This window comes from Euprymna scolopes, chromosome 29 (genome assembly GCF_053919585.1).
Source record: "Euprymna scolopes isolate OS-2025 chromosome 29, ASM5391958v1, whole genome shotgun sequence".
In the NCBI taxonomy this organism is placed as follows: Eukaryota; Metazoa; Mollusca; class Cephalopoda; order Sepiida; family Sepiolidae; genus Euprymna; species Euprymna scolopes.
Window position 1 is genome coordinate 48,879,876 of NC_136510.1, and position 14,512 is coordinate 48,894,387.

At 30.0% G+C, this 14,512-nt stretch overlaps 1 protein-coding gene across 2 annotated transcripts in view; it reads right to left on the reverse strand.

Moving 5' to 3' along the window:
• Window positions 1-5,618, reverse strand: part of LOC145252641 (uncharacterized) — a 114,656-nt gene extending 109,038 nt beyond the window's left edge. The window contains exon 1 of one of the 2 annotated variants that reach the window (XM_080112378.1): window positions 4,467-5,618. Coding sequence is in view for 1 of the 2 variants with exons in the window: in XM_080112377.1 (XP_079968503.1) it covers window positions 2,670-2,706 (37 nt within the window). In the remaining variant the exon portion in view is untranslated. Of the gene's footprint in view, window positions 1-2,669; window positions 4,437-4,466 lie in introns of those variants that run through there. The other variant, XM_080112377.1, reaches the window with a different exon arrangement.
• Between the last annotated feature and the right edge of the window lie 8,894 nt (window positions 5,619-14,512).

Sequence of the window (14,512 nt, forward strand, 5' to 3'; positions counted from 1 at the left end):
ATACACACACACACACGCACCAATTTATATAAAATATCGAGTTCATGTGGCTACCAATGAGCGTAATATGTAAAAAATATTTAATAATCTATATATTAATACGATAGCGTGTGTTATTTTCTGTGTCACGCTTACATTCGGATCGTTTAATTATGTACTTCCATTTCTTGTAATAATGGTGCTAATGCAGAGAGTGATCCGCGCTATATTTTTAAATCGTATTTCCACGTTTAATTAAAGTTTTATTATGTTGTTTTTTTTATTCAATTGTAAGGTTAAAGTACAGAATAGGTACAAAACAGAATGGCTTTCTAAATAATAACGTTATTATTTCAGCACGGATCACTCTCTGCATGAGTACCTAAATAATTATACCAAGAATTCTTCATAAGTTTCGGTTTCGATTATAGCTGATGGCACTCAAGTCATTTAATTTTTTTTATAAATAATTTTACTAAAATTTCCTCATAAGTTTTTGTTTTGGTTTCGATTAGCACTCCAATAATCTATTTAAAAAAAATAATTTTATCAAGAATTCTTCATAAGTCTTGGTTTTGGTTTTAGCTGATAGCACCTTAGTAATCTTTTCTTTTTTTATATATATAATTTTATCAAGAATTCTTCATAAGTTTTGGTTTCGGTTTCGATTATAGCTGAAGGAACAAAAGTTATTTTTGAAATCGCAACTTTATAACATAGGAATCGATAGAACATTAACTCTATAATAATATATATGAAATCTGCAAGAATTAAAATATCATATTTAAGCGTGTTTTACGACCTGGCTACGCCAGGCGTCCCTACTAACAGTTTTAACAAAATAGCTACAATAATATCAAAGCGTCTCCATTTACGCTAAACATCTACAGAATGCCAATATGAATATATTACATATGAATCAGTCCCTGTGGAATTTCCCCAGGTCCCGCTACTATATTTAAAATATTTAATTAAAAAGAAAAATGCAATTAACAGGATTACAGCTAAAAAATAATTATGACTTTAATTATTTCAACGTTGGCATATCCGCAAAGTTCAAACGATTGTGTGACACACAGATAAATAAATAAATAATGGCTTCCAAAATAGGATAAATAAACGAATATCATCATAAACAATAAAAACATTATGAGATAAAATTATTTTTTATTCATATTTTTTGTTGAGTAAGGGATGATGACTCGTCATTGAAAACGAGTGTTAAAAGCTTTTTTAATCAATAGTCGTAGTCGACTATTAAATGCGTGCAATTTTACTTTGCTTAAAAGTGCATTTTTCACGAACAGCTTGTAGACATTATGATCTTCTAGATCTAGAAATGTAGATTAAATATAATTCTAGCAATTTCTTTCCAGAGGGCAATCCCAAGGGTTATAATAAACATTTGATTTGATATCACAAAACTTCTAGTTAACTATAGTAGCCATATTGTGTCAGATGGAAGAAAAATTCACTTGCAATTTTTAACTAATTTACTGCGACCCAAATTACAAGCATTTCGGACTGTTCATACACAAAAATAACAGATTTTAATTAAAGGAAATATTCAACTATCAAAATATCATTAAAATCTTAAAATACATTGCAGTAATTCATATTTAATACAATTCTAAACAAAACAATAACAAAAAATAAAAACCGAACAGAACACCTTTTTTCTTGTTTAAAAGAACTTTTAATCTTTTTTTCAGTGTTCGGTCTGTTTCATATTTAAAATTAAATTATTTTAAAATAAACTTAATTTAAAACTAAAAGGAAATAATTTAATTTGTAAACGTACTTAGTTATTAAGACGTACATAAGTACCTGATTTTTTTAGTCTAATATTACTACACTAGTAAAAACAACAAAAACATTTTAAATCGTAGGACAGAATGTTATTTGACTTTGCGTCTAAACAGCTGTTTTTTTTTTATTTTTTAATATTTTTAAAAATATCATTAAAACAAACATTCAATTAAATAGAAAGAAATTTTAGTATCTTCCATTTTTATTAATAAATGGCTTCGAACAAAAAAAAAGAAGCAATTAAGATCATTAAAATGGTTAAAAACAAACTTAGAAATTTGATAAAGAAGTTTTGGATTTTTTTTTTTATATATATTTAGAGCTGTATAAAATGTTATTTGTTTAAATAGAAATAAAAACGTATTCACAAAAAAATAATAAGTAAAACTAGCAAGTGTTTGTATTTGCGAAGAAATCTTAAATGAAAACATTTTTTGTCAGGTAAGTTTGAAAAAATTATTAGTACCAATCTTAATGGACTTAATTTAACTAAATCATTAATTAACAAAGAGTGCCTCGTGTTAAACTTTACCCAAAAGTAGTCCACGATTTCTTAATTAATGAATGAATTCTGTACAGTCTTTAAAAAAGATTTATTATAAAATATATCAAATAGATGTAAAATAATTAAAAAGTTTTGTTTTTGCTTAATAATAAATTTAAAAAAGTATTTCTAAAATTAAAGAAAAAAATCATTATGCCTATAAATTATCTTTATTATTCTAGTTCTCAAAATATCACAAATATAAACAAGTTGATACAGATCTCTGGTCAACAATGTTTTTAGTAAGTAGAATTTTAATTAAGAGAGTTTCCTTTTTAAAAAATTGCACACCATTTTAAAAAAACATCTTTAAAGCAATGTTCTTTTTAAGACTTACCATCAGATCCGATTACGATTAAGTTATTTTCATCCATATTTTTAATAATCGCAACGAGCGTGTAGTCCTTAAACACACTGTCTCGTGGTGATGACGATATTAGCCACCTTTACCATATAGAAAGACAACTAAAACGAACTGCCGAGAGAAATATTAAAAAAAATCTAAGCAAAAAAAAAAAAAAAAGGAAAGAAACAAAGAGGGGAGGGGGGCAAAATTATTAAAATATTTTTTCAGTTGTTGTTATTATTATTATTTAATGGCATTAGCCACACCCAGATCTGGCAGCATAAATAAAAGTAACACTTCCAGATGGGAGAAGATGTTTTAGTTGCAACAAGAACGAACGAACAACAACAACAACGGACTACTGCTAGAAATGAACCACTTGAAACGGACACGTGCACGCACGCACTTGCTCGGAGGAGGGGGAGGGAAAACAAGACAAACTACCTGAGTGAAAAGAGAGTCAATAGACTCAATGAGGGAGGCAGTGAAACAGGAAATTTATTTCACACACCATTCCGCTTATATATCACTTAAAAAGTACAAAAAAGGAATCGGAGTTCAATATTATTAATTAATTAACAACAAATTATAACATTTTTTTCAGGTCAGGTCATATATTTTATCTGCTTACCTCTGTAGCAAGTTTAGATATAAAGCAATAAAGCATGTTAGTTTATAGTGGGGAGTCCAGCCCCCCCCCTCCTCAAAAAGGGGAGCATGCTGGTGCTGGATGGTTGCAAAAGTTGCCATCGGCTTTCTCGAGTTAGAGGACGGGCGACAGGTAATAAATTGATCTCCCCCTCTCAATTGCCAGATGAGGTAATGCCTGGGAGGATAGCCGCCTGTAATCGAACAGAGGGTTTATTATTTTTAGAATTTATAAAAAGAGAAATAAAAAAAACTCTTTCAAAAAGCTGTTTAATTATCTCTCCCCACCATACACACACCCAGAAAAAAAAAAAAATGATAAAATAATAAAAATGTACTCAATGCAATCCCCCTCCTCCTCAATCACCGGAAAAATCTTTCTCATAAAAAAAATCACATGATTTTTAACAAGGAAGCTAAGGACAACATAAAAACACGTACTCCACACAAAGCTTCTATAATTACTAACATTAATATTGATACAACTACTATTATTAATTACGAGTTGTATTTAATCGGAGTTACCCGGGTGAAGGGTTTAAAAATATAGGAATAAAATAGAGAGAAAAAAAATCATTTTATTTTCCTCTTATTTTAGTTTTGATTTCTGTAAACATTCTGTTTAATAGAAATTTTTTTGAAAATTATTTAATATCAAAGTTACGTATCAACGAGAAACACAGACTCACGATATCTCGTCGGTTTTTTCTTTAATATAAAGAAAATATTAGTTATTTATCTAAAACAAATAACAAAAAGTCGATCATTAATTTTTCATATTATAAAAAAAATTGTTTGTCAATATTTTCGTAGGAAGCGATTTTTTTTAAATAAATAAAAATCACATTTTTCTTTTTAATTTTATATAAAAAAATAAAATCACTTTTTTTTTGCTAATTCGAAAAATAAAACCATACTTTTCTATAAAAATATGTGCCAATATTTTTCTTCCGTTATTATGTGTTGTAGGTTGTTTTGCTTTTGTTATGTATAGACCATCGAACAAAACACAAACAACATTAAAAATATATATAAGATTAATGATAGATTTTGATGAGTGGTTTGATTAAATTATGAATAAAAATCAATAAATATTAATTGATTATATAAATATTATGCACGTGGTAAATAAATACAAACCCGAATTTTCGGACAAACCAAATACATGTTCAAAGGTTTTTCTTCGAAACCATGTGTACTTCTTCCAGGGAAAGGAAGGAAGGAGGGGGGCACTTTATTTTTCTTGGTTCTTTCTTTTCTTTTTCTTTTTTTTTTTATTTATTTATTATTATTATTATTATTTTTTTTTTGCTTTTTGTGTTTACTGTTTATGTCGCGGGTATTATGAAGTATACGTTATCGATAAGTTATCCCCAAGAAAAATAAATAATTAAAAACAAAAAACTACAAATAAAATCATAAGAAAGCCATTAATATTATTCTTTTATTATACTATTTTGTCACGTGTATTTTTTTTTTACAGATTTTTTTAACTCATCTTTTTTTTTCTTTGTTTCAATGACACGAAAATTGCGAACAAAAAGTAAAGAGCAAATTGCAATATAAATGAATTGAAATGTAAATAAATGCTGTCTTTATTAATGTATAAAACTTTGGTTATATTGACCCAGTTTACTTCTCAAAATATTTACAAAATTTTATCAATTAGTTTTGTCAGATTTGCCAAGCAATCGGCGACAGGGTAATTTTTTTATTAGTTGTTCGCTTTTTGTGGATATTTTTTTATTTTATTTATTTATTTATTTTTTTTGCAATTTTTTTTCTGAATTTCCGGATTATTTGGAAAATGATCATTTTTGCGAATTATTTACAGATTTTTTTAAATTCATTTTTTTTCTCCTTCAAATATTAATTAAATAACAAGATAAAACAGTATTTATTAATGTTGCCATACAGACTTAAGGTTGGTGGTAGGAGGGCATGTTTTGTTTGGTATAAAAAAAAATAATAATAAATCAGTATTTATTAAAAATGAAATTGAAATTTATTACAAATTGAACATCATAATATTGGCGCATCAAGAATATTACCAAAGAAATTGTCTTAAATCCGAAAAAAAAAAAAAACCAGAAACAAATTTTTCTTTGCAAAATAATCTTCAAAAGTCAGGAATTAATATTTGAAAATAAACAAAAAGATTAAGAATTCGCAAAAATTAAACAAATTACGGTCGAGTATTTTTTTTTCTTTTGGGTGGCAAACTAAACAAAATTAATCGATAAAAATTGGCAGTCATTTTGGGTACTAACTGCTTAAAGATAACTACGTTAAAACTAAAACTTTAAAGTGAAGAAGAAATTTTAAATTTACTTCCTAGAAAAATAAAATTTAACAAATATTATTTTACTATGCTAATTTTTATTTAATACTAGAAATTAAATTAAACTTACAGGTATCATAAAATAGTTTGAACATTTTTTCTTTATTAAAAAAATTATTTCGTTTAATTTACGGAAATTATCTACTACACAAACACACAAACACAAAAAACACACATACACACGCGCGTGCGCTCTCTCTCTCTCTCTCTCTCCCTCTCTCTCTCTCTCTCTCTCTCTCTCCCTCCCTCCCTCGCAACGATTTGGGGTTAAATGTACTTTTCTAATGTTATTGTTATTAAAGAAATATTTATAATTTACGAAGCCACCGATTGATTCAAATCTTTTTTTTTTGTAACATTTCTACATGCTGACTATATCTTTGGAAATGATAGGAAAATATGAATTTTGATTTCTTTTATTCTGTGAAGATAATGCAAGTCAAAATTACAAAAGTGAGTCATTCATTCTTCAAATTCTGTGACAAGTCCGACAACAATAACAGGAATGATTTGTGCAAATAATGGCAGTCGGAATGCCCGGACCCTTCGCAGACACAAATTTCCCTAAAATGGAAAGTGCAAATTCTTAAAATATATATATATATATATATATATATATATATATATATATATATAATGAAATAAAATTAATTTAAATCGATTAAAATGTTTTGATTTTTATTCTAATTTCAATTAGATACTATAATTAATTTAATAAAAAAGGATATTTTTTACCATAGGGTCAGACCGTCAGCACTTATCAAGGTCAAAAGACATTCGAGTATAAGGGTATAAGACGGAAATGATTGCTAGCCGAAAGATGAGGAACACTATGAGTGCTGACATTGATTTAAGTGTGAACTGATTCTTGCTTACAGGAAGGAATATAGTGATAATAGTGCACTAGTGTTTTCGTGATATAAAACTGCTTATACTTTTCCTTTTAGTTAAATTTATTTAATTGCATATAAAATAGAAAATATCCACTTTATCATGGCTGCTGCCCCGTATCTAAAATCAGAAGTTGCAAAACGGTGTTAATAAAAATTAATTAATTAATATATATATATATATATATATATATATATATATATATATATATATATATATATATATATATATATCACTAGTTGACATTCCAAATCCAAATATATATTTATATTTTTCTTTCATAATATTTTATTTTGTTTTCTCTTACACGTGTTTCGTTGAATGGCGTACAAACACCAAACAACTCATCAGATACAGTTTATATTCAGTTCCTGAAGCTTTTTTTTTTTTTCGGGTTACAGAAGGTAAAATCTGGTGAAAATAAATAGAAATTGATAGAACCTATATGATTCTTAAATAAAAAATAAAATAAAAATACTTATTCAAAATATAATTAAGATGTTCCAGGAGAAAAGTTTGAAGTGTTTTTTTTAATCCCACGAGGATGCATTGAAAATAAATATATGTATTAATGTTTAATGTATACTATATAAGTTTGAATTCATTAATTGATTGTTAATTTGTAATATAATTATATTCGTTTAATAATTGTTGAACTGACCCCAAAACTATTTTCAACATAAAACATTTCAATTATATATATATATATATATATATATATATATATATATATATATATATATATATATATATATATATATATAAATTGATTCGTTAAAAATATTTTTAAAATTATAATTTTTTAATTTCCAATTATAAAAATAGTTTAATGTTATTATTTATTGATAATTAAATAAATCGTTAAAAAAAAAACAAAACAAATTATTATTTGTTAGAAAAAAAAACGTCTGGCCTAATGATTTAATTTTTTTTTTTTTTTTATTAATACCGGTTTGCAATTTCCGATTTCAGATACGGCGGCCATGATAAAGTAGATACTTTCTATTTTACCAATTAGTTATTGCCACCATGCTATTTTTTCTTTTGGTATACAATATTGGGTCTTTTGTTACGATGAAATAGCCCTTTTTTTAAATTCATCCCAAACAAGGCATATGGAGCGTAAAAACTAACTCTGACAGAGACCAGATGTAAAAGCAGAGCAACCTAGGTAGGGAGTTGGGTAGCAAGATGTTTGTGGATTGTACATAAGAATACATATTTTCTTTTTTTTTTTTTTTTTTTTCAATAATTAGAGCATTTTAATTCAGGTGATTTTTTTTCTGAGAAAACGATGTATTTATTTTAATAATTTCTGAATAAAATTTAGTTTAAAAAACTGAAATGCCAATATATGAATAAATAAATAAATAAATAAACAATAGCAACAGTAACAACAACTTATTTCTTTGTAACATTCAAGTTCATTTGAAATCATTTCGGTCTGGAACAAAAAAAAAACAATGGAAGTTAAAGGAACAATAATTGAACACACAAACACAAAGTAATAGAAAAAACAAACAAACAAACAAACAAACAACGTCCGCAATGGAATGCGTAAACAAAGAAATTTAAAATCCATTTACTGTTCTTCTTATTGTTTTTATTCTCATGGTTGTCCGTCATGTCCGGGTGTGAGAGTTCTACCTCTATTGCCAACGAGTTCGCACATGTCTATACAGACCAATCCTGGTTTCGCATCGTCTGCAACCAGCAGAACAGATCAGACCACCCACCTCCCACTGACAAAGAATGCAGCTGGATAGCTTACCGTCTGACGAAGAAATCGTATTGTTGGTTTGCGTGCATATTTTGGGCACATTGTTGTGACAGACTTCAATGTTAATTTTTAAAAAATGGATACTTCTAGATTATAATAACGAAAAAAAATATTGATTTTCAAGTAAAACAAATGATACCTACGTAATTGTCATGTCACAAATAGTAACATATCTTAAAATTACGGAAAACAATAAGGTAGAAAAATAATTATTAATGAAAAACAGTTTTTGATAAAGTTTAGATAAGGAATAAAATTTGTCCGACATTTTGAATTATGTTCGCTACGTGAACTTAATTATCTCCCCTGTCGACTTATTTCTCTCTCTCTCTCTCTCTCTCTCTCTCTCTCTCTCTCTCTCTCTCTCTCTCTCTCTCTCTCTTTTATAGTAAGCGTAAACAGCGATTTCATTTCATTTTACAAATTTCTTTTTTCATTAATAATTACTTTTCTACCATATTGTTTTTCGTAATTTTTGGATCTGTTACTATTTGAGACCTGATAATTACGTAGTTTCCTTTTGTTTTACTTGAAATTCAATTTTTTTTTTGTTATAATATAGAAACACCAACAATGAATTTTAACTAGAAGTAGGTATTATTTAAAAAAAAAAAAATTGTTTTTAACTTTTATTCGTTTCACACAAGGCATAATCTTTTTTACTTAACTCCCCGCCCCTAACCAGGACAAAGTTAGATACGAGTTTTTTTTTTTTTTTTTTTTTTTTTTTTTACAGCTGCTCACAAAAAGACACTCTGGATTAGATCAAAAATACGTCTAGTCTGGAAGGCACTGACAGAAGTAGCAGAACAAATACTACATTTTGTAGCTCGCTAAAAAAAGGTCAAGAAAGTCATTTATCTCTCTCCCACGGTGGGATGATGTGACACAAGGGTCGAACAGTGGGATTTGAAAAGCCAGTACCCTAGAGGAAGAGCACTCAGACCTTCAGAATATGCCTGGCCAAACCTGTTGGCGTTCCCCAGTAAAGGCGCCTCAGGCGATTAGCAATAAACTAATCTCTACTAAAAGGAAGAAGGAAAAACCTGAGAAAGTGGACCTCCTTTTATTTACGGAAATTATCTGCTACACAACTGCACAGGACCAGAGTTAAACTTCAGTGAACCGGAAAGAAGCCATCTTCACAATAACCTAGACTCTGTTGGCTTTGGTGCCGAGGGAAAAGCACCAGCTGATAGCTAAAAAGACTCAGGAATATATTACAAGACATATTGCCACTGGGACTGAATTAGGGGTCAGATTTCAAGGGTATCCTAAGTGGGAAACTGTGTAACAAGATGTTTGTTCACATTACATTTAAATTGTTGCATGTTGGTACTAATCGAAGAAAAAGTAAAAAATGAAAACAAAAAACAATTATACTTCGTTAATGTTTTAATTAATATTCATATTCATATAAAATGACGTCTCAATCAGTGAAGTTAAAAGAAAAAGGATAAATAAAGAAAACGTTTCAATCTGGAAAGTTTTAAAAAGAAAAAAAACCATATCATTCGGTATAGAAAGAAGAAAGAAAGCAAAAAGAAAACATTTTATTATAAAGATATAGTAAAGAGTTCTTTTTCAAATTCATTTTAGATGCTGGCAGGGTGGGACGGATTTGCTATTTGCTTTTTCCTTTCTTCTTAACAATTGAAATGAAGCTGGAAGGTTTGGTGTTTTATTTGCTAAGGCTTATGTTGAATATATATTTATATTAAAATAAATGAACACGGTTCTGAATATTTTAGATGAGAATTATCTAAATTCTTATGACTACTTATTCCGGAAACATTGTGTGAATTTCCAATGAAGATGAGAACAGTTATCAGAAGAATTCAAATAATACAAACAAATGCACACTGGTCTTAGAGGAGCTTAAACAGGAGTATATAGACAGGGATGCTTCACTCCAATCGTTCAAGAGCGGAAGACTTCCATTTGACGAAGAAAGACTCATTGTAGCCAGTCAAGAGCAGGGCTTACTCACAAATGGATTAAAAAAAAATGGCTGGCCTACAAGCAAATGGCCACTCAGCGATTGAGAGCCCAAGCCACATAAAGTCTGCATGCCCAATCTTATTGGCAGATGGCCTTTACACTGCTCGTCACAACAAAGTATGTAAATACCTCCATTGGAAGACCTGTGGAGAGATGCAACTTGACAGATCGACAAACATCTGGGAACATAAACCACCACCGATAACATCAAACAGAAATGTGACCGTGTTCTATGACAAAGACATACAGGCGGGCAGATACATAAAAGACAAGGCCATCAAACCAGATATTGTAATATGGAACAAGCCCGAAAGAACTGTGCTCATTATCGATGTCACAGTCCCAAATAATTTTGGCCTTAATAGAGCTGAACGTGAAAAGATAGCAAAATATCAGGAGCTAAAAAATGATCTAAAAACGACATTGTCTCTGAAAGAAATAAACATTATACCGGTTGTGATAGGAACAACTGGCTTCATAAAAAAAAATCTTCAGAAATACTTAGAAGCAATTCCTGGAAGACCAAGCTGTAACGAAATACAAATAGCAGCCATAAAAGGAATAGTATCTATTCTTAAAAGAGCCCTCGGATATAAATTTAAATCATAACAGAATCAAGTGTTAGCTGGAGGAGGGAGCCCTTTGATCTCTTAAAACTTACCAAAGTCTTTAGTATGAAATGAATGATAATGAAATTACCATTTGGATGTGAAAAGTTCATTTTTTTTTTTATCAAATAGCTATGCTTCTATTTATTTTTTACCTAAAGCTAACAGAGAGAGAGAGAGAGAGAGAGAGAGAGAGAGAGAGAGAGAGAGAGAGAGAGGGGTGCCAGCATTCACAGTTCAGGTCACCAGGAACGGCATCAACCGATTTCACAAGTAACCCAGTTTTTTTTTTTTTTTTGAACTAATGTCAACATTTACCAAGGGGAAAATATGTGAGGATAAGGATTAATGAAATGGATAGGTTAGCAATTGAATGATAATGAATACTATGAAAGGATTGAAAGTCTCCACATACTACATATTTAAAACAACAGCTGATCTAGTAAACAGCAATCTTTCACCTTTTTTTCATGGAATATGAGATCTAAAGGACAAAATAATGAGAGCAAGAAATACGAGGCAACCTCTTTATTTCATGAAAATGAAATGAACTACTTGTAAAATCAGTTAATACTGTTCCCAGGTGGTTTGGCAAATGCTGGTATTCAAGTTAAATTCTAAAAGGAATGCTATACGCTTTCCTATCATATTCGTTTCTTGTAAGAAAGATATTTCAGTAATAAATTATGAGCACTTAATGATAGGATCATCACAGGCATGATGCATTCATTGAAAATTTTCCATTTAATGTTCAGCGCGGACTTTCTACTCTTCATAATGCAACAAAAGAAAAGCTAAGAGTGCCACAATGCAAAATGGATTGCAATATGCTCAGCATCCGTCTACATGAAAGAAAAAGAAACACCTGAATCAGACATCAAACTAAAATGGATGACACCATCACCATCATGTGAAGGGCTTAACATAGATAGGCAGGTCACCTTTCGAGATATACAAATAGCAAGTGAACATCTAGAGCAACAGAATGGACTTTGAGGCAATGGAAAAGATGAAGAAGAAGGTCAAAAATCCAATAGAAAGAAAACCTTGACAACCAACTGGATCTTATGTAGCCATGCTTAGATAGAACAGAATGAAAGGAAACCAAGGAGGGGGTCTCCTCCAAAAGTGGTGGTGGTGTTGTTGTTGTTGTTGTTGTTGATGATGATGATGATGATGATGATGATGATGATGATGATGATGATGATATTATAATAATAATAATAATAATAATAATAATAATAATAATAGCAGGACCTGTGGAAATTCCACAGGGGACTCATTCATATGTAATATATTGATGTTGGCAGTCTATGGATGTGTAAATAGAGACGCTCTGAGATTATTGTAGCTCTTTTGTTAAAACTGCAAAAGTATTTAACTAAGTTAGCAGCAATGCCTGCTGTAGCCCGATCGTAAAATATGCTTCAATATGATATTTTAATTTATGCAGAATCATTATTATTATTATAATCAATTTTCTATCGATTCTTATACATTATAAAGTTGTGATTTTAAAAATAAAAAAAAAATATCCATATGATTTGGGTGCATCAGTTTGAATCGAAATCAAAACTTATGAAGAATTCTTGATAAAATTATTTATTACAAGAAATAACAATTAAACAACAGTCACTCAGAAGAAAAAAGATGTAAGTGTGACACACAAAATAACACACATGCTATCGTATTAATATATAGATTATTATTATTAATATTATTATTATTATTATTATTTTTGTTGCTGTTATTGTTGTTGTGATGGTGATGGTGATGGCGATGGTGAGAAGGAGGAAGGGGAGGAGGAGGAAGAGGAGTAGGAGGAGTTACTTTCCATGTACCCCTTATTTATGAAAAACATTTATTTTTATCAAACTAAACGGTTGATGTTCATTTAGATCTTTTAATATTAGTAAAAAGGCAATGAAGAAGAATTATATTAGGCTGGTGCAAAAATAATGTTGTTTTTTGACTTGCAGTTGAATGTCAAAAAAAAAACGACATATTTTTACACTAACCTAATACAATTTTTGATTTTGTAAATGACTCGACTGATATATTTGGAAGGAAGCAGAAATTGTTTTGCACTGATTCTGAGTATTATTATGTGCCTTTAACCAAACCTCTACCAGTGTCTGGAAGTGATAAAGGTATACTATTTGCCAAAAATGTATAAAAACGGAATAGAAAAGAAAGAAAAAATGAAATTTACAATTTAGTAATTCAAGTAAAGAAAAAATGCTTAGCTTGATTTAAAAATGCAGGAATGAAAGATGAATTCTTAAATATTATCAGAGAAGTTCCTTTGTAGCAGCAGGAGCAGATATATGTTTGTTTTATAATATTATTATTGATTGGTTATAGTGATCAACTTCCTTTCTGGCTTGTCCAATCAGACGCCATCTTTTTGCCGAGCTGAACACATAACAAAATGCATAAAGGTTAAACCACGGCAACTTGCTTTTTCTTTCTTTCCGGCTCTTGGACTGAAGACATCTCCGTGTAGCACAGATCAATCCCCAATTACTCTCTTAGGATGCCACACAACCCACCTGGGCCCAGGCTTTGACTAAGACAAGAAGACAAAGAATTCATTGTGGTTACTGCCAAATGATAGCTTCAACCGTGCATACATAGACTTTCCTTCTCCCACAGGGCTGTCTAATCTTTTGTCCCTATCCATACATGGACACATACTTCTACTAACTACAACACACATTCATGAACTCTCTTTTAACAGGGCTATTTAATCATTCATCAACATCACTACACAGAAACTCCTCCCAATACTAATCCTTTCTCTATACAAATCATATTAACAAAGATGATCAATATATGTGAAATATATCTAAGACAGCAGATCCTAAACGCTTTAATGAAACGGTTGCAATGGATTTAAAGTATATTGTCAAATATGAGATATGATTGATCATGCGACAAATTATAGTGTGACTATAAGAATCTCAAACAAAAAGACATCACAATAATTTGTGTAGTTTTTAAAGATTTGCAAAACATGTCCGAATATATGAATGCTTATGTTAACACCAACACTACACAAAATTCTTGGAGTAATCTTGCTGAATGTGATAATGCTGTCTTTGGGAAAATGGTGATAAAAATGTTGAATGATGGTAAATACCCCTATGATATTGCATTAAGGTGTCCTCTTAGTCCAAAGAATAATCTTCATAGTATATGTACAGTTCTAACAAGTCAGTCTTTGGCAGAAACCCAAATATGTCATCTGTAGCAGTTAACAAACTATTTACTGTAAGCAGATCAATGCCTGCTGCCAAAGTGATTCGGCCGCACTAACCAATCGGTTGGCAGGGCGCAGTGATTTGAGCTGTCCCCTTAAGAACTATTTTTAGCCCTTTGGGATCTCAGCTGCGATCGACAGAGGGACGCCAGCAAGCCACCGATACAGACCTCTCTCACTCACCCCTCCCACTGCTACTTGTTGAGGACTGCAGTCTGATGGCAGACGACACTTTAAAACAGACATTTATACTTTCTTTCTTTCTCTCCAGTCTGAGATACAATCTTGCCTTTTCTAAATAAA